This window comes from Genypterus blacodes, unplaced genomic scaffold, assembly GCF_046128005.1.
Source record: "Genypterus blacodes isolate CSIRO-AG114 ecotype Tasmania unplaced genomic scaffold, CSIRO-AGI_Gbla_v1 ptg000176l_1, whole genome shotgun sequence".
NCBI lineage: Eukaryota > Metazoa > Chordata > Actinopteri > Ophidiiformes > Ophidiidae > Genypterus > Genypterus blacodes.
In genome coordinates this window covers 700,001-721,290 of record NW_027466977.1, presented here as the reverse complement: position 1 = coordinate 721,290, position 21,290 = coordinate 700,001, and the positions used below count along the sequence as shown (strand labels likewise).

Sequence of the window (21,290 nt, the reverse complement as noted above, 5' to 3'; positions counted from 1 at the left end):
AATGCCTCTTAAAACATTGTTTTACTGGTAGATGTGTGAAAGTCCAGTTTATTAAAGGAAACATCTTCCTCTACTAAAGATTAGTGCACAAGACGCATTTTAGTCCACATTTTCCCTGGGTCTCTGTTGGACTTCATTGGAGTCTGTTTACGATTAGTGTTTGTCCATGTTTACGTATTCTATTCTTGTACACGCATATGTGTTTGTTGAATTCTTCTTGGCCTTTCGGAAGCAACAGGGTAAACAAATAGCAACAAGCAATGCAGCAATAAGCAGAGCAAATGTGGTGTAAAGTCCTGTCTCTGCATCGCTGAGGGAAAGCTCCATACCCAGGAAGCTCACAATGTGAGGAGGCGTAGATGTTCCTGCAGAGAAGAAACAAACGTGATTATCTGCATTTAAACGGACCTTATCCATAAACAGCGGATTTATGTCACTTTTCAACCAGGACCAGTAAGGGATAAATTATGTACCTTCAGGCTTGGGGCTCAAACACTCATGGGGTCCAGAGGCAGGATTAGGGAATCCATTGCACATGATGATAGTGGAGTAGATGGCAACAGAGTTTTTGGCCACACGGGGAAGTTTGGGATCTGAGTGATTGACGTAGAAAAGACCAAATCTCTCTGAAAAGCCAGTGGCCCATTCCAGGTTATCCATCAGTGACCAAGCCGTGTATCCACGAATGTCCACATCATCGAGTAAGTAAGCTGCAATGAAGAATAACACAACAAATAAACTAATATGTCTCCAAAGTCTTATATCAATACGCCCAGTGTTTACATAGACAGATGCGAAAAAGCTGTGGTTTGATACCTTTCAAAGCCTGGTTGATATATTTCTCATAGTAGTAGCTCCTGTGAACGTCATTCAGGTCTATAGGCCCCCGCTCTGACATGCCGTTTTCTGTGATGATAATAGGTGGATTCCCATATTCTTCCTTAATGAAGTTAAGAATCCTCCGGAACCCAAATGGTGACACTTTGAGCCAGGAGGAACCTGAATCCAGCCAGGTACGATCTGCAATGGTCCCGGCCCCCCTGAAAACATCAAATCCTTTAAATGTCTTTATTTCCAAAACATTATGTCCAATAAGGTCCACAAAGTAGGTGCATCTTCCTAATTCGAACCCTTTCTGTTGTTTTGGAGCATTCAGGACTTTCTTTATTTGTTGTTTCGGTTACTTGCTTACCTGTCAGCATCGTAGTGCTGAAGGCTTCCATAGTTCACAGGGAAGGCCAGCACAGTGGTGTAATGGTTGAACCCAAAGTAATCATAGGTCCCCTTAATCCTCTTAATTTCCTCCAGTGTGAACTCCGGCAACCTGGACACATTGATAGACTGTATGAGCAATGATGAATGTATAATGTAAACCTTTCTCCCCCCTGTTCTACTGTGACTCAATAATACTTCTGTTTGCACTGAAACTGGATTATCAATCAAAAACATTGGTTCCAATCTGGACAAAAGTTGAATGTGGCATGAGTATAGCGTCTGTCTAAGAGCATTAAATGAAAAACAACAGTAAATACATTCTGAGAAATCTGTGCAGTTCAACAACTATTTGTCATTATTTGTCTTCAGATTTCAGTTTACCTAGATTTTGGCAGACCAGCAGCTAAACTTCGCTCTCGAATTATTGTCTTCATCATGTCGCTGTAGTCTCCATTAAATACAGGATGAGCAAACCAACCAATGTAGAACTGCACAAAGAGAGACACAACTTTGATATTATCTGTCCATGTTAAAAACATTTCTAAAGCGAACCAAAATTAGGACATCATTAAACTTATTTATGTATCTTGTGTAATACCTGCACCACTCGTCTTGCAGCATCAATGTCCTCCTGCTTGTACGGATTTCTTGGCTCTGCCCAGTCAGAGTTGATGGTGATGGAAATGATTCCTCCTTGTTTGCTGCGGTATTTTTCATCATACAGGTGCCAGGCCTCAGCGTGAGCTTTGAGCAGATTGTGACCAACAATGTAGGGCAAAGTGCCTGGTCGGAAACTGATCCCTGGATAAGTAAAGAGTCTTTTGATCACATTGCGTACCCAACAGGAGCATAAAGCATGAAGTTTATGTAGTAATTTATGAAACTCATTTTCAACCTATGCCAGATAGAACCTTTTAATACTGGAGCCATAAAATATTGTTGCTCATCAACAAATTTGATCAAATTTATTTTCCTCATTACGGTCATCGTACATACTGTAGATCGGTAACAGGTTATAATCCTACTTAAATTAATGCAAAAGTAGCGCAACCCTGCCACCCATTGGTACTTCGGCAGTACAACACTGTGACACCAGAGTAATGCACAGATAAACTGAGCTGCGTCACTTATTCTTACAATGAGGGATCATTTATTTCGTCAGTTTGTACGTTTTCACACTTTGATACTTCTACCACTACTGTATAGTACTTTTATAACCTGAGCTAACTGTCTGGGTTTAAAAGGATATTTTAGAGACTTAAACAAAACGGACATTTTTTTTTTTTTTTTTAACCCGAAGCCTCTGATGATTCCTGTCGCCATTCCACTGTGTAGCAGGTAATATTTTATGCATTTCTTTGTTATTTTCATGATGTTTTATTGCTAAATGTTGGCGCTGGTTTTAACTTATCAGTAAAGTAATTCATACAAGTTTAGCTAGCGTAAAGTTACATGTAGCAGCCTGTTGATTGGTCATGATGTGCGCGTGCGCTGTTGACGCTCGCTTCGTGCTAAATAGTTAACACCTATCTTCTTCTTCTTCTTCTTCTTCTTCCTCTTCTTCTTCTTCTTCTTCTTCTTCTTCTTATCATTTGTTTAAAGGCATTGTGATGTCTTTAAGTTTAAGCTAAATGGTTTTACCTGGGGCTGCTGCACCATAGCCATGGCCCACATTGGCTATATTGTATGGCTCATTGATTGTGATCCATTTTTTCACTTTGTGGCCAAGTCGATCAAAGATGAAATCAGCATATTCCTTGAATCTGTTGACGATTGTATCATTCTCCCACCCTCCAATGTCTTGGAGAGCTTGTGGAAGGTCCCAGTGGTAGAGAGTAATCTGACAGCAAATGGAAAGGTACACTGTTCAAATAAATTGATCAAATTGCTACTCTAAATCAAAATTATGGCTAGGGTACATACATGAGGTTCAATGTTTGCAGTCAGCAGTGCATCCACTAATCGGTGGTAATAGTTGAGTCCGGCCTCATTGATCTGCTTGGTGGTTCCATCAGGCAGCACCCTGGACCAGGATATGGAGAAACGATAGTGGTTCACCTTTAGTTCCTTCAAGATAGCGACATCCTCTTCTACCTTGTTATAACTATCGCAGGCTATGTCCCCATCATCATCGTTGAAAACACGAAGTGGTGTGTGGGCAAACTTGTCCCAGATGCTTAGACCCTTTCCATCTGCTCGCCATCCACCTTCAATCTGAAAGCAGCAAATGTAATGTTAGTGTACTGGAGCTATTAATATCAGCCTTCTTCCCACCATAAGAATGGAGTATACAAGAGTGTGTTTATTAGTAATGGGCAAATGAAGCCTCAGGCAGCTCCCCGTTCCCCACTAGCTCAATACTGAGGCTGCCGTCACATTATGTGCTTGGTGCAAAGAGCGAGTCAAAGGATAACATAACGTGATGCCAAGGGATGTGATAAAGTGTTGGACAGTGTTGGTAATCCTATTTTATTAAGGTGACCTGGTATGATGCAGTTGCAGTACTCCAAAGGAACTCCTTGCGGAAATGTCCATGAAGTTGTTTTTCATCATCTGGCATTGGGAAACCATTGTCCTTTATGATCTGATGGTAGAAGTGAGCAGAGTATTTGGGTGTCCTTGGTCTGTTTGGGTTAGCGAAGTCCACATGATGGAGCCCAAATCCTAATGTGTACCCATTAAGCCACTCAAAAGAATCCATGAGTGATGGGGCGACATATCCTTTCACCTTCACGCCATCAAGGTTATTGGCTATTAAAACACGAAGAGAAATAATTAAGTGATTGAGTCATTCTGGAGTGAATTTAAAGTTACAATCCTTGGAGTTGTATTGGTTTGTCTCGCCAGTGATATCTGATTGTTGTTGGGGATAATAATCACAGGTTGGTGATCAACAACTCCGATTATTCAACTACAAAATGGCACTGTGGCAGTGACATGACCAAACAAATCAGTGTGATTCAAAGCTGACAACTTCCCCCTCAGCTGTCTGGTCAGCTATGATTCATGAAAAATCTTCTAAGGAAAGTTAGTTATGGATTATCATTTTAACTACAAACTTGATGTACAGACCTTTCAGAGCCTCATCAATGTAGGTCTTGTAGTAGAACACTCTGACAGTATCATCCCAGGTTGTCCCCTTTTCTGTAGCAACCCCATTCTCAGTGATGTAAATGTCTGGATCACCGTATTCTTCTTTGATCCAGTTTAAGAGCCTCCTTAAGCCCCAAGCTACAGCTCTTTGGTTATGGATGGCTGTATTTGGTGAATCACTTTCCTCTGCTTCTTTCAAGTCCAGATCATATAGATAAGACTGAGGGGAAAGCCTCAGTGTAGCATGGCTGGCTATCTTTGTAGAGAAGTGATTTACACAGAAGATGTCAGCCGTCCCCCTGATGTAGCTCTTTTCTTCGTCAGTGAAGGCCGGTAGTCTTGACTCTGAGAGACCTTGGAGTTCGCTCTTGTTTCCAACTTGCCACTTCATTGCATCCGGGTAGTCACCAGTTTTGAAAATGGGATGGGCAAACCAACCGAGCTGGAACTGCAGAGCGCGGTCAGCAGCCACCACTTCACGAGGAACATTGACATCTTTAGGTTCAAACCAGTCAGCATTGAGGGCGATAGATACGAGACCACCTTGAGATTTACGATACTTCTCGCCATATGTGTGGTACGCCCTAGCATGTGCTTTTATAAGGTTGTGTGCTACTCTGTATGGAGCATCTCCTGGCTTTTTAACGTTTGGTGGGATCTGCCCGAGTCCATAGCCTGACCATGCGATTGTTTGAGGCTGGTTAAAGGTTATCCAAAATTTTACTCTGTCCCCAAAGGTGGCAAAGCAGAAATCACAGAAGTCATTAAAGAGTTCGATCATGGTTCCGTTGTCCCAGCCATTGATGTTTTGCAAAGCTTGAGGGAGATCCCAGTGGTAGAGCGTCACCATGGGGGTGATGTTATAAGATAATAGGCCATTAATGAGCCTGTTGTAATAGTCAACACCTTTTTGGTTCAGAGAAGCACGCTGACCATTGGGGAAAATCCTGGACCAGGACAAAGAGAATCTGAACGACTTCACTCTCAGAGCCTGAAGCATATAGAGGTCTTCCTCCAGTCTGTGATAGCTGTCACAGGCGACATCTCCATTAGCATCGCCAGGAATACTACCAGGTTTCTGTGCAAATGTATCCCAAACACTAGCTCCCTTCCCATCAGCATTCCAGCCGCCCTCAATCTGGTAAGCTGAAGATGACACACCCCAGTTGAAGCCTTGTGGGAAAGTACCATAGTGGTAGATTTTTCTTTGGAAATTTGATTGGTGGGAGAATTTGTCCCAGACAATCTTGGCTTTAGACGGTACCTCTGAGGGCGGGGCACCGATTGGACGGCTTGTGAGTTGTGTTTCTACCCCTTTAAATTCAGCAGCGTTGAATGATCGCTGTGTGTGTGATCTAAATCCATTTCTCCTGATAACCTGAGAATAGAAATATGCAGATTGTTTTGGTGTTCTTGGTCTGTCAGCGTCTTCAAAGTTAACATGGTGCAGACCAAATCTTTCACTGTAGCCTTGTCTTCCCTCAAACCCGTCCATGAGTGATTGCACTGTGAATCGCTGCACATCCACTCCATCCAGGAGTATTGCTAAAAATGCAGACACAAAATTAAATGAAATTTGACATTATTCAAATACACACGCGAACACAGTTTCTTATCAGATCAATGTCAAACACAAACCTTTGAGTGCCTCGTTGATGTAACTCTTCATGTACTCTATTCTGCTGACGTCATTTAGAGTGTCTCCGCTGTACTCAGTAGGCATTCCATTCCCGGTTATGTAGAGAGGCACTTTGGTGACACTCAAATACTCTGCAGCAACATAGTTTAGGAGCCTTCTAAGACCCCAAGGTGCAGAATGGATCCAGTGGGATGCAGTGGAGGACCATGAGGGATCCACATGTGCCTGGAAGTCGCCCACTTTTTGAGGACCAGGCATGCAGCCACCATTGCTGCTGTTGACCAGCCGGGAGGTGTAGTGGTTTAATCCCAAAAAGTCTGCTGTTCCACGTATCCTCTGTCTCTCCATAGCGGTGAAAACTGGAAGGATGGCAGGTTCAGAGCTGGGACATTCATTTCTTTTCTTTTCAATCTGGGTCTTGAGTGTTGCGGGGTAATCCCCGTCTACAAATATGGGGTGTGCAAACCAGCCCAGCATGAACTGCATGTAACGATGTGCAGCAGCTATGTCTTCAGGTCTGGAAGCGACCATCGGTTCAGCCCAGTCAGAGTTGAGTGCAATGCCAACTTTGCCTCCCTGCTTCTTCTTGTATTTGTCATTATAGACGTGCCAGGCCTCAGCATGGGATTTGAGAATATTGTGAGTGACCTGCCAAGGAAAAGGAAATGGTGAACTTCATGAATACAAATGATAGTATAACAGCATGATACAGCGATAGCGCCACTCTCACCTGATAGGAGGCAACCACATAGTCCTTTATTCCGGGTGGATGCTCACCAGTTCCATACCCAGCATGGCTCACCACCCAGGGGCTGCTAAAAGTATTCCATGTTTTGACCCTATCTCCAAACCTGGAGAAGCAGAAGTCTGCATAGTCCTTGAAGGCTTCAATGATTGAGGTGTTGGTCCACCCCCCGTAGTCCTGGAGTGCTTGGGGCAGATCCCAGTGGTACAGGGTGATGACAGGTTCTATGCCAGACTCAATTAGGGCACTAATCAGCTTATCATAGTAGAGAGCTCCTTTGTCAGAGTGGGCGCTGCTGTGGCCTGATGGGAAAATCCGAGCCCAAGAGATGGAAAACTGGTAGGAGTTGACATGAAGACCTCGCAGGAGGTAGACATCATAGTCCACCTTGTGGTAGCTGTCACAAACCAAATCAGCTGTCTGATTCTCATAGGCCAGGTCTTCATGACCAAAACGGTCCCAGATGGTCTCTCCCTTCCCACCCTCAGACCACCCGCCTTCAACCTTGAAGGACTCACTGGAGGTGGCCCATTGGAAGCCAGTAGGGAATGACTCATTGAGGAAAAGATCTCGTTCTGTTAGGATTTTGGCACCAAACGTATCCCACACAGTCTGGTAACTGCTTCTAAATCCGATGTCGTCTGGATTACTGTGGGTGTTGGATAGGTGGATGACATAAAAACTACTTCAGTAAATGTGAAACAAACTGTAAATATACATGAAACTGTAGTGTACCAAGTCAAATTGTTACCTGATTGGATTTTCAGACATGTCCATCTTACCAAACACATCCATCATGTCAAATCCCACAATACTTAAGTCATTGCTGCTCAAAACTGTAAGTAGAACAGATTCTCATTTAGTCTGAAACATTTGAATCCACACATTCTCTTATACAATAGATACACATTAAATATTCAAACATATATTCAGATAATTGCAGCTTCATATTTTATTCCAATCGTCCCAATATTTTCAATAATGGTAGAATTGAATGAAATCTGAGCTGTATCATCAGTCCTGATTGATCACTCGACGATCAAACTTATTTGAAAATAATAAATAAAAAAAGAATCCACCTGACAGCTCTAGGAACCTTTCCAGTCTGTGAACAGTTTGTGTTTACCACTGATTGTATTGGTGCACATGCAGAGCTTCACCATGCACGTGATCTTTATTAGCACCACGCCTAGAAGAATTCACACTGATTACTGCTGTGTGATAACAGTCCCAAGACACAGTGACTTTATGATTACTCGGCTGTAAATTTTACGATATTTATATATATATATAGATATAATAGTTGTAATTCAGTCTAACTTTGATACCTGCAATAAGTCTGTTTATAGCTGTGTTTACTGCAGATATTTGCAATTGATTTCCTATAATCTTTAGCCAATTTGAACTATAATATATCATGCATGCAGCAGAGTTCATGTTGCATTTTGAGAAATATGCTCTGTCATGTATGGATTCCTGTTTCAAATGGACTTTGGGCTTTTTTTTTTTACAAAGTTTTGAATAGGCAGTTTGATTCTGATATCAATTTACATCTGATAATGATACAGAATTATTCAACACTTATTGATATACCATCACTTATAAATGTTAACTGTGACTATTATTAAACATTTAAGAAAATATTCACCTGTAAGGTAAAAGTCACACATTTGTTCAGCTGTAAAGATGTTTACCTTGGAAGCTTGACTGGAAAAACTGAGCTGATGAACAACCATGGCCTGTCATCTTGTATATTAGAATAGGTAACTCCCCGCTTGATATCTACAACACAACATGACATCCGTTTGACTCGTCATAATGTATATAAGAATATAGTGTTACAAATGCACTGATTTCTTCACCTGTAAGCTCCTCAGCTTCTCTGCAAACCTTCCTGTGGACGCACAGTCATATTCAACTTCCACTGACAAGAAATCCATCTGTTATAAACGGGCAACAAGGTGGGCAAGGTTATCACACAGTATCTTGTAGTTCTTTTAATTAATTGTTCTTTGATTCGCAGCCTTAAGGAATTAAAACTTTGAGATTTGCAAGCGTTAGATACTTTTGATATCCACTGTTTTGGAATTGAAATTGAATTGATCGTATGAAATATCTAAGGAGAACAAATAGAAGAGACTGCTTACTGTCACCACAGTTTTTATTTGAGCAATAAATGCAGCATCAGTCGATCTCAACCCCACTGACAGACGTCTCCCTGAGAAGATATGAAAGCAGAAATCACATATAATGAGGAAGAGGAAGGCAATGAAGGTAATGAAAACGCATGTTTAGAGAGAAGTACACAAACTTAAGTATTTCATTTGAAGCATGTGAGGGCTATGTGGCAAGTATGTTTTGAGCTGAGCACATAACTGAAAACCATAACTTGTGATATCACCCACTGAGATAAGCTTGATAATCTTTACATGTCATAAAACATGGGGTGAAGGTTTCAGCTGTATAAATTTAGCAATTTGATCTTAAACCCAAATTGACCATTCTGACAAAATAGTTGAATTCAACCTAATTTCAATGTTGCACAATATAATAATTGGGATCATGTCATTAATAAACGAGGTACTGATGCCTGATTCTTGTCCCAGACTTCAAAGAATAACACAATGGTATTTATTCATGGTTAAGAAGACATGTCGAGTAGTTATTTCGATCGTATCCACCCCTTTAATCAATTTTCTTACCTTTTTCAGGAAATCGCTGATGATAGAGCTGGTAAATGTTTCTGCAGAGTTGGAAGATATTTTGCTGGATACGCAAAGCTCCTGCAGACGCTCCATGCCAACTCTCATCCACACGACTCATTGTCACCCATGAGTGTGCCAGATCTCCAAACTCTTGGAAGGCAAACTCTGCATACTGTTTAAACATCTCTAACAGCTGGTAGCTCTCCCAGCCCCCGTACCTCGATCTTAGACCTTCTGGAACTGTGGATCCATGGAGGACAACCAGAGGCTGGAGGCCCGCATCCACCAGGTCCTTCAGCAGGGTCTGGTAACAGGTAAGCACAGCCTGTTGTGGCTGGCTGGGGAGGCCTGTAGGTAGGAGTTGAGCCCATGACAGTGGCACTTTGAAGTGGGTTACCCCTCTGCTCTGGAGGTCCTCAAAGTAATATTTAGATCCTGTAGGTATGGGATGAGTGCAGTCAAAGGCATCGCTGCCTGAGTTCCTGGTTAGCTGCTTTGTCAAAGGGCCTGCAAGAAGCATGAAATCTTCTCGGCCATTCACTTCAATCCTCTGACAGCCGATTAGACACAAACAGCACAAAGAAAGAACCCATAACGAGAGCTTCATCGTGTCTTCAACAGAATGGACTAATATCATCCACTGATAGCCACAGTCTTTAAAGCAAGAGAGTGTTGACCTGCTATTGTATAGTTGCACAATTAAGATGGATATCAAGGCCCCATGTTTTATTGCGGCTGTTTGATCCTGTAAGAAAGACTCTGGACTCGCTCGTTCAGTGATAATCAGTATCTACCTCCTGATGTCTGGTTGTTGATCACAAAATATTTATTAATATTATATAAGCAAATATTAATTTAAGTTGAACTTCTTTTGAATATAATTTGGTGAATTTATTCTTTTCTGAATTGTTGGTAGATACTACACAAAGACAGCTTCGACTGTAAAATACATGGAGGTAACTTTGCCCACACCATCTGACCATGTGGACTGATAACAAGTTTACAAACTGATAAGACTGATAACATATAAAAACTCTCTTGGAGCTGATGGCATATGGTCTAAATTAACATGAAAATAATAGAGTAGATTAATGTCATAATAAACCATTTTGGAGTTGCCAGTCACCCTGAGCAGGCAAGGTTAAAAGATAAAAGAATGTTTTATATCCAGCGATAAATCTGTCTGATACGCTGACACGCGAGCCTGTTAACATGAGAAATATCTCTATAATAAAGACAAAGATATGATCAATGTGTGATTAAATTTAGCATCAAAAGTGAGACTCAAATCAAATCCTTATTTTATATTTAACTGTCCTGACACACAAACTGATCAGGTTGCATTGATTGATTCTGTATTTTAACAAGTAAATTCAAATCTCAATCTTCAAGCTACAAAGTGAAATGTTGTGTACTTTTGCATTCTGTTACACAATATTTATTACTTTCAAATCAAAATAAGTAAAGCAGTTTTATCCACAACAAGTAACACATTCTACGTCTAAAGGTCTAAATCATGAATAAATATTCCTGTCAGATGTTTTCTCCTTGACCTCTACACAGATATTTGTCAGCTTTCATAAAGGTTACAGCTCTCTTGGAAAATCCGCTCAGGGAATTTGAAGAATAATGAATTTGAGAGCTCTCTAACCTTTAGCACAGTTACAGCACCAATAGAAAACAATATAATATTTGACAATGACATGACTGAATCACACAGATGGTGAAGGGTGCAGCCTTTACTTCTTACTCTTCCAACACTGTCTCTCATTCATGGATTCATGGATGTCATTCAGCTGGTCTGTGTGATTTTGTCATTCTTGTCATTCATTAGGCTTTATTTTGAAAGTTTTTAGTCTTAGTGTTTGTCATTGAGGAACCACAAGATGGCGCCACAACTGTCTTCAAAAGTTTACATTGGTCGTGGAGTCTACACTGCTTTTTGCTAAAGTCTGAAGCAGTTTACATTTACATCAATGAGAACTCTACAAAGACTGAATACTGAAGACTGTCTATCCTGGGCAAACAACAGTATATAACTGTGTGTGTGTATATAGACTGAAGGTTGTATATGTTATGTTTGTACATACAAGTAAACAAATAAGGAAATGAGCTCTAAAGCTGCTATGAGGCTAAAGTAACAGAATACTGTGTGTGTGTGTAACACAAATGTCAAAATCTAATTGTAATTGTCAGATGGCTGTTAGCGGTACTGAGTGCGGAGTGTGTTCAGGCTCATTGTTGTCACTTTGCAGACTTTTCTCTTGCACAACCCTCACGCCGAAATGTTGAAATTGGAGATTGCAAAGACTTCACTAAGCAGGGATTAAACCCTGTGGACCCCTCAGTCTGACCCATGAGGCGCAGTCACTCAGGACCCAATGTTAAAAAGGTCACTTATGGAAAAGTAAACATTTTGAATGAGATAAGATGGAACATAAAGAGTAGAGGATGGGTTCTTTCCACCCAGTACTTTCGTAATGTGGCCTGACATGAATATTGTCGTTTCTAAGGGCAGCTGCCTCAGCTTCAGTTGTTGGTGTGGTTTGGATCAGGATTTAACACTAACGGTCCAATATAACCCCCGTAACCAGCTGCTCTGGTGTTTGCACGTTAGAATCAGCTACACACTTCTAGGCTGTTTGGTGGTCGTCGCTGATAAACCCTAAACCACATTGAAATAGAACTTCCTGTGGCCCCACGTGGATTTCAGCAGTGTGACCTCCAACAGTTCATCCATCATCTCTGCAAAACAAAGATTCCTTTCTTTTCCTCATACTGTCGGCTGACTGCCCATCAGCTCATTCACATAGAGCTTAACACAGAAAGTCACATCAAGGCAGAGTCTGCAAAGTGCCCTGACACTTCAGCATCACTACACTATGCACGTGTTCCTCTGGTGTGGGTGTGTGCGCACGTGTGTATGTGTGTACTACGCTCGAAGGCGAACTTCCTCTGATAACCCAAGTTTGACTCACACAGATCTGTGACGGTCCAAAAATCCATTATTATTCCTTTCCTGGTTGAAAGGTTCAGAAATCCTCTTTCATCAGGGATAAAATGAAGTTGGCACAGGGATTTGGCTCTCCTCTCAAGGTCATCCCCGCACTGAGGTTTGCATTTGTTGGCCACAGTTTGAATCCATTTCAGTGCTGCGAGGGCCGGGCCAGGGTAATGAATCACTCGCAGGATTAAAACCCTCTTCCAGCACAACGGCTTATTATGATGTGAGTCTGACGACACACACTCACCTTCAGAGTTTTAGAAAACCAACCAGTGTGTACAAATCATTCTGAACAGTTAAACTACAGGGAGCATTTATCCAAAGAGTAAACCTGAAATTCACAAGCATTAATTTATGAATCCACAATTCCCACTCTAACTTTTACTTTATTGTTGCCATGGCACCTCCAAATCTGCAAACGTGTCTCATGAATTGGGAATCAATGATAGATGACTGAGCGTAAGTGTGTGTTAACCTTCATAATTATCCAACATTCCTACTGAGATTTTGAAAAGGTATTAAAGATCCGTTGTTGTAGTTTGGCTGGAACAATGTAATGTAAACAATCCTCCATTAAGCAGCCACATCTTCCTTTCTCTTTCTCTTTTGGTTCATACACACCAGCTGTGAGAAAATGTCATAACAGTTTGCTTTTCACGCACAGGAGGAGATTTTCCAGTGAAACATTGAGGCGGATGATCCTTAAAGTATTTTAGTCTCTGGGCCCCCCTGAGACTGTACAGGCCAGTGGAGTGGATGATGGGACGTGTTCCTCTCATGTCGGACTGCATGCTGCATGTTTATCCTTCATTTCTCTTGTAAGGCCTCAGATCCCATGTCCTCCCTGCTGGAGTGTTTGGCTGAACAGCTTGATTCCACTTTATTGTGGTTACACACGCCATAACAGCACAAGGAAAAGCACCAGTTTGTTTTACTCAAAGAACATTGCAGAGGAGATATAATTGTAGATCGTAGATAACAGCCACTTTCAAACAGCTGTCTCCAAACCCTGCCTGCACACTACACAGTGTCAGAAGTGTGTGTGTGTATGTGTGCTAGAGATATTACAGATTCAGATTACATCAAAATGTAGAAATAATGTGCTTTGCATTACCAGTGAGGCACAACGGACTCAGGTTACAAGAGGCACTCTGCACAAATGTAGTACTCCTGTTGCAGTCAAACAAAAAAGAAAAAAATGTATTCATCTGGATACATGAATGTATAATGTGTCCTTCCTGTGAGAACATGTGGAATATTCTGCTAATGCATGCTTGTGTATTAAAGTGTGGGCTCTCTAGATTGTGCCAGGTGGTGAGTTGGGTATGAAAATGTTCCATCAGGCATTTTGGGAGGTCATTTTTGTATTTTTCAAATTTACGAGCTTAATATTTCCAGAATATTAAATCAACTCAGGGTGGGAAAACTTTAAAGGCCTGTATATCAGAGCGGGTCTGGGGGCAGATAGAACCTTAGAACCTTGGAACACTGAGCCCATGAGGTGTAAAGTCATTTAGCAGTTTTATGTGTTGTGCTGTTGGGCCTCGGTGCCTCCTGCACAATATCACAGGAGTCTGAATCCTACACAAGAGGCACTTAAACATGTCAGCAACCCCACTGCTGGACACCATAAAGACATTTTGTGATGTTATACGTTTAATTTTGTTGACGTGATTTCACTCCTATATTGATCTCTATCTGAAACTTTGGGGGGACGTCTCTGACTCACCTGATGGGGGCGCTATTATCAAAGGACGCGCTTCTAAATTGAAACAGGGTATTGAAAAAGTAATAATAGCAAATGTAAGTCAGTATAGGGAATAAAATGACAAACACAAATCAATACAACAGTTTGTTTCTTACTCATCACTATCAGTGTAGCTTATGGAAGGAAATCAAATCAGATGAATTCCTCATTGATTTGCACTGCCAGCAAAAGCAAAAAAAGAAGGCCGGTATAAAAATTTGCCATAATAAATGTGTGGCATTAGAATATTTTGAATAACTTTTGAGGCTTTGGAGGGAAACTTTTAATGAAAATCCATCCCAAGTTTCTGTTGCATCTCCCAGCTCGCTGTCTGGTCGCATCATGGCTCTGATGCGCTGAAGCTTTATGAAGCTGGATTCTGGATGCGTCTGAGTCTGTGCCCTTGAAGGCTGCGCCATCTAAGATTCTCTCCTTCATTATTAAATACAGTATTTCCAGCAGCTGCTCTCTGGTTTCCCTTTCACTCATCAGTCAGAGATGTGCGTGTAAGGTTACTGTTTTGATTAATTCATTGTGCTGACTTTATGCTAAACTATCAATGCAATATATTATTAAATGCATTACAATGATTAGAATAAGCATTACAACTTTTCACAGGATTTCTGTTTCAGTTTTATCCATTTATTACTTTTATAAAACCTTGATCTTGTTTATTGTTTACTTTGCTCATTCAGTCTGTCCTTTGTCATACTCATATTGCTGAGTAATGATGAACCAATGACTGCTGTGCTCTACTTTGGCACTTTGCATACAAGAAGGTTCAAAAGGTTCATTGTGATATTCTATATGAACAGGAACTGAAGCAAAGCGACAAATGCACTGATGGCAGAGTTTCAAAAGGTAAAGGTAGTAGTGATGCTGTCTGCATGGGGGACATGGATAGAGTTCCCAGAGCAGGTGGGGTGACTCCCGGCTCCTGCTGCAGCTGTTTTTATGGCGTTTCTATTTCAGTGATGGTGAATAAATGATGATTGATGAGGCTTCAAAAATGCGGGATGCAGAGATCAGACTTTACAGCTTTACTTGCTGAGACGGTTGAGTCTTTAGAAAACGCTCGATGTCAGCCTGTTATTGGAGCCAGAACAATTGGCTAGGGTGGATTAGTCATTTTATTGAAGGAAAGTGTCTGTCCTTTTGTCTTCATTCCATGTGAAGCCAGAACAAGCACTGGCAGGTTGTGTATATGTTCTATAGGTGAATTTCCATTGGACATTTACTGGGTATGGGACATAAAACAGGAGCTCTCAGAAAAACGTATTTTCTGCAAAAGATTGAGATGATTGACAGATGTACACTCAAAATGTACACTATTCAACAGAACCTTCATTTTTGTTTCCTTAACTGATCCTAATACAAAACAACATCAGAAAACATTAATAATCAGAATTAGTTGTCTACTTCTAGTCTAAATCCTGTCCATCTGCTTGCTAGCGATCACAGATTTCAACCCTGCTCGTTTTGTTCGCAGATTTTACCTTGAATACCAACAACATCTTGTTTAGGAGGTGCTGAGGAGAAAGACCCCATACCTCCGTCTGCACAGGGGCCCCTAAGCCTGCGCCGGAAGTTCAAATCAAAAAATGTTAACATGAATGAATGAAATGAATGAAAATGAATGCTGTTTTACTTAAGCAGGGCACATAACTGCAGATAATCCAGATTATCCACGCATGAATGCAAAGAACTGTATGAATGCAAAACAGGATGACGGAAACGGCAAATCCAGCTTTAATTAGCTCTATAAGCCTTTTAAGTTAGATCACTGCTGCTCTTTATCTCTGATCTTTTCCTTCTCCTTTTTTAAACAGCAGTGGACACACATCAGTGTCTAGCTGCTCTGGTGGGAGCCACAGCTGCAGTGTGTGTGGGAAGAAGAGTAGATGAATGAATGAATGTGGTGGGTCCGGCATGTTTCAACATCAAGTATCACATACTGTCACTATCCGCTGTGTCCACCGTCCAGTCAAAATAATCAGCGGCGGCCTCCATTCACAGCAGAGCGGCCGAGTGGACACAAGCCCCAGACAGAAGCCCAGACGCTCTGCCCTACAGCGCTGGACGCGGCCTGACACTCTGCATGACCCAAAGCCTCTGTTATTTCAAGAATTTTAGGCGGGTTTCACCTCTGTCATCGCCTCTCTGCTTCCACAGCTCCAACTGTTTATGCTCCAAAGTGTGTTTCTCTATGTGAAGATGCTGTTTATTAGAAGAGGATGGAATGTTTACAGGGAGCCGTGTGTAAGCTGACCTTTATGTAAGGACAGCAGGACAATAGTGCAGCGTGTTTTTGTTGTGGAGTGCTGGTGTGATTTAAAGCTGCTGACAGCACAGACGCTTACACTGCAGCAGGCTGCTGCCTCTCCCTCCATCATCTCTATTGATGGGTACGGCCTCTCTCTCTCTCTCTCTCTCCCTCTCTCTCCCTCTCTGTGTCTCTCTCGCTCTCTCTGTGTCTGTCTCTCTCTCGCTCCCTGTGTCTGTCTCTCTCGCTCTCTCCCTCTCCCTCTCTTTCTCTCCCTCTCGCTCTCTCTCGCTCACTCTCTCTCTCTCTCTCTCTCTCTCTCTCTGCTCTGCTATTTCTAGCTTTTTTTCTCTGCTATTCAATTCTGCCCAGACTACCATTCATTAGATGTTCAAGCTGAACAAAACATCATATTTAGTTTTCTTTGCTGACACAAAGGAAGATGTTTCACGATGTAGCGGTTGTCACACATTACACAGATGTGTGGTAGTATTTGCTGCTGTGTGTGTTAGAGAAAGCCAAGTCATTATATAGCAAATGTTGAAGAATGGATGGAGTTTGTACATTTTATTTTCTGAACCAGGAATGACTCTTCAAACTGATTTTTGTTGGTAAATCCATAACATATAAACATCCAGGGCCCATTCACAGTCATTGTGTTTATACAATAACTAAGCAATTATAAACAGAACAGATTCCATTCAAATTCCAGACTGTTCCGGTCATACCTCAAAGTTCACAAAGCCTATTTAGAACTTCCTGGAATGTTTCACAATTCCCTCTTCTGGAAATCTCATTATCAGTAAGTTTCACCAATCCTCCCCAAATAAAGCAGAGGGCATGAACTTACTGGGTAAAAAGGTTTAAATGCTGAATTAGATGTTTGTTGACTGTTGAATTAAATTTAAAGTATTATATTTTATACTGTAGCTGTTTATGTACCTATGAAGCATCCTGTAAACCGAACCTAACTGAGCCTGAAGCTAATAGTAATGATGAATACATTGCTGATTGTTGTTATTGATTTTAGAGAAGAGAGGAGAAGAGGAGAGAAGATATGCTGTTGGTTTCTGTCATTCACAGATGAAGAGAAAACGCCGGAATACAGAAAATGGAGATGCTTGACTCTTAACATGAGAGGTCATTGACCTAACATCACAAACCCATATGTGCATGATCCCCCCTCCCCTCCACACACACGAGAGGGAGGGCGGGAGGCACCTCTCAGCCTTTGTGTCAGACAGACTGTTGTTGTTTGTTTTTTTCATTTTCAGGTCAGGATGTGTTAGGTCACAAATTATTTAACTGATATTTTTTAACTTGCATAAATGGGACACATATTTCCGTAGTTGGTTTTGATTTAGCCATTCATCGATGAGCACTTACTTCTTCATGTGTTATTAGCTATTACAACCTGATCAGTGTACAGATAATATTATTGTTGTTAAAGCAGGCAAATTTCGCATTAACTGTAGTAACTGGGAAGAATCATGTAATTCTATGTTTAAAACAAGTAGCCGTCATCTTAAAATGTATTTATATGTCGACTTTAATGTCCTGCCTACTCTTCTATATTATATACTACATCGTACTATATATTATTCTAGATTGTTGTTTCTTCTTGTCTATTTCGTGTATTTGCTTATTTACATATTCTACAGCTCGTTACAGTCGGAGAGTCTCCTCCCATCTCTTCGGCCATTTTCGGATCGATTCGGGCCAGCCGCGTTTTCTTTTCCCCACCCCAGATTCGCCAACAAGGATGCAATTGGTCTATCCCTGTCAAGCGATACCGAAATGTCCTACTACTTTATCAGTTTTAGTTGAAGTTATCAACTTCAGGCTCCATAACCCGACACATCCTGTGACAAAACCGCTCATCCTACACGTTTAAAAAATTAATTCGCAGGTTTGTTGACTTCCCAGAGTTCCTGTTGCTTCTTCCGCCTCGGCTTCCCCGCCTTGTTGTCGGACTTCGGGCGGGATCGCTGCTCAGAGCCGCACACGGAGCATGCGCGGTCGCCATGTTCCCTCCCTCCCGCCCCTCCGGTCCAGTCACAGCGGAGTCACAGCGGCGGTGCAGCAGACTACAGACCGGAGAGCACCGCTGCTGCTGTGGACCTCCAGTGAGACAGCAAAACGGAGCCTAACACCGCTCTGAGGAATGGATTAAAGCCGGTGTCTGCCATTAAATACCGGATGTGAATATTTCGACATCGCTTTGCATCAGATGAAAGGTTTTTTCTCATTTTACTCCATTTCATTTGTAAAGATTCCGCAGCTAAAGAGACTCAGTCTGTGCTTAGCTAGCCGGTGATGGAGACTGGCAGCTAGCTAGCTGGCGTTACTCTTCTGTCACGCTGGCATTTAACAGCTAAAACACCGCTGCGCCGCTACTCCGCTCTCGGAGCCGCTACTTCTGCCAGAGTAACGTCTCATGTCATATCAACATGTTACCGTGCGTGTAACTCAGCTACACACCGCTGCACACCGCTAACACTGGGAGTTAGCCGGTGAAGTTCAAGTGGCGGCTCGTCAGCTGACGTTAGCTCGCTAGCTCCTCAGCCAGCGGCCACAGTTCGCCTCTCCGGCTGTCACGCCGCGCTGCATGTAGCGGCTTCACAAACTGGCACTACTTTGACTCGTTGTTAAAAAGCAGTCCTTCTGTACTCGGGTATAATCTTCTTTTTTTTTTTGCTCGTGTTGGTTGTTGACCTCAGTCTTGTCAAGACGGCGGCGTTAACGAGCTGTACCGTTACCGGATACCGTCAGAGCCCGTCGACCCCAGCATGCATCACCCGGACCCCGCAGGAGACACTGGCGGCGTTCGGAAGGTGGCGCACCCGGCCGCCTCACACCGGAGAGGCAGCGGCCCCGGGCCCGGCCCCGCGCTGTCCTCACCGGCGAACTCGATGCTGAATAACAGCCACGTCCAGGTGGATGAGTACCAGGCCTCCCCGCTGGTCCAGTGCCAGCCTCCCGCCGGGTCGCCCTCCCCGGGGCCGCATCATCCTCCTCCCCAGAGCCTGAACCTGCTGTCCCAGCCTGCTCAGTCAGCTGGAGCTCAGATGAAGAAGAAGAGTGGCTTCCAGATCACCAGTGTGACTCCGGCTCAGATATCTGTGAGCACCAACAACAGCATCGCAGAGGACACGGAGAGCTACGATGACCTGGATGAGTCCCACACTGAAGACCTGTCATCTTCCGAGATCCTGGACGTGTCCCTCTCCAGAGCCAACGACATAGCGGGAGCAGAGAGAAGTTCCTCCGAAGAGACGCTGAATAACTTTCACGAGGCAGAGACCCCCGGAGCCGTCTCCCCCAACCAGCCCTCGCACCACCACCACTCCCTGAACCAGGCTCCTCATCACGGGGGGACCCTGGTGAACGGAACTGTGCATCGTCATCATCAACCCCATCACCAGGGGCATCACCTTAATCAAGCCCAGCTCCATCCTGTCTCCTCCGGCCCTGGGAACGCCCCGTCTGCCCTCGCTGCTGGAGCTTTACCTTGTGTCACACAGAAAATGCCTTCTAACATGGGGGTCCCCCAAGAGAATGTTGCCCAAGCTGCAGCTCAGATCAATGTTGCTCAGCCCCATGGAGCCGTGGCCCCAGGAACTCTCCCTGGAATGCATAATTCTGCTACAGGAAGTACCGTTAGCATAGCTAATCCCCAGACCAGCAGTGTGAGTAATGTGAATATGAGCTGTACCAACGTGCCTGTGAGAGGGGGGGGCAGTGCCGGTGCTTCGAGTAGTGGTGGAGGCTTTCCTGTCAGCCTGAGCAGCAGTGACAGGAGTGGAGGCGGTGGCCCTCATGTGAACATGCTCCAGCAACACCAAACCATCAACCCCTGCATCGCTATGACAACAGCTACTACTGGTGTGGGCGCTGTCGCTGCCTCTGGAGTGATGGGAGTCTCAAGTGGGATCCAGGGAAGAGTTGCCTCTGCTCTAGTGCAGCCTGTGGGTGCCTCTGTCCCAGCGGTCCCAGCCCCTGTATATACGACCCCGGCCCACCCTGCACCCGCCGTGGGGACCACTAGCTCTCGCTTTAGGGTGGTGAAACTGGACTCCAGCTCTGAGCCTTTCAAGAAGGGCCGATGGACTTGCACTGACTATTACGACAAGGATACTCCAGCTTCTGCTCCCAGTTCCTTTGCATCTGAAGCTGCGTGTCCCAGTATGCGGCAGTTTGTTGCTGAAAGCTTTGCTGTGGCCCCGGAGAGGGAGACCACAAGTGGTAGTTCTGTGAGTAGCACTATGAGCACACTGAGCCATTACACAGAGAGTATAGGCAGTGGAGAGCCTGGGGGGCCCGCTGGTCCCCAACAGGCCCAAGATTATTATTCCCCTCCTCAGGGTGTTCAAGCACTTGCCCCCAATTGTTTAAGCATGGGCGTGTCCCAAACTCAAACTCCCATGCACCCTCACGATCCCAACCATGTACACCAGAAGACGAGCATAGCTCCTACCAGCGTTCAGCCTGCTCCTATGTCAGGACACCAGGCCACCTTAGGACACCCCACCCTTGTTGGACTCCAGCAGCAGCTCACCTATGCCCAGGCAGTTGCTAATCAATCCCCAGGCTCAACCCAGGGCCTAGTGGGTGTTCAGCAGCCGAAGCTAGGCTATGCCTCACTGGCACAGCAGCCTCCCTCCACTTCCCAGGTCGCCCCGATGCAGGTGAGGCCATCAGAGTACACGCAGCCCCACACGAATGTCTCCCAGGCTGCTTTATCTCAATTGATTTCTCAACAAGCTGGACTGACTGCCTCTGCTCTAGCTCATCGAGCGGGCCAGATGATGGGAGGGCCCCAGCAGACACAAGCCCTCGTCCACTCACAGCCTCAGCAGACCTCCTCTCTTCAAGCCAC

The 21,290-nt window shown here is 43.6% G+C and overlaps 2 protein-coding genes across 2 annotated transcripts in view; one reads left to right on the top strand and one right to left on the bottom strand.

Annotated features, from left to right (window-relative positions):
• Positions 1-153: 153 nt before the first annotated feature.
• LOC143014046 (lactase/phlorizin hydrolase-like) lies at positions 154-18,113 on the bottom strand. The gene is made up of 15 exons (XM_076167824.1): positions 18,081-18,113; positions 9,395-9,947; positions 7,444-7,528; positions 6,678-7,341; positions 5,947-6,595; positions 4,288-5,853; positions 3,698-3,966; positions 3,139-3,429; positions 2,857-3,055; positions 1,814-2,016; positions 1,597-1,703; positions 1,193-1,324; positions 817-1,040; positions 474-710; positions 154-365 (listed from the first exon to the last, which is right to left on the bottom strand). The coding sequence occupies exons 1-15, from the start codon at positions 18,111-18,113 to the stop codon at positions 154-156; spliced, it is 5,424 nt and encodes a 1,807-aa protein (XP_076023939.1).
• A 369-nt stretch (positions 18,114-18,482) lies between these two features.
• The window catches only part of LOC143014034 (TSC22 domain family protein 1-like), an 18,865-nt gene continuing 16,057 nt past the window's right edge, over positions 18,483-21,290 (top strand). Inside the window, exon 1 of the mRNA XM_076167805.1 lies at positions 18,483-21,290. This exon is cut by the window's right edge and continues 573 nt beyond it. Coding sequence (XP_076023920.1) covers positions 19,201-21,290 — 2,090 coding nt within the window. The 5' untranslated portion in view covers positions 18,483-19,200.

What these genes read in the sequence shown, in the direction of transcription:
- LOC143014046 (XM_076167824.1), bottom strand. Translation starts at nt 18,113, where the DNA reads ATGGCCGAAGAGATGGGAGGAGACTCTCCGACT. An exon ending in TATCAACCAGGCTTTGAAAG is followed by an intron (nt 711 to 816) that starts GTATCAAACCAC and finishes TCTTCATTGCAG; the next exon opens with CTTACTTACTCGATGATGTG. An exon ending in TTTGAGCCCCAAGCCTGAAG is followed by an intron (nt 366 to 473) that starts GTACATAATTTA and finishes TCTTCTCTGCAG; the next exon opens with GAACATCTACGCCTCCTCAC.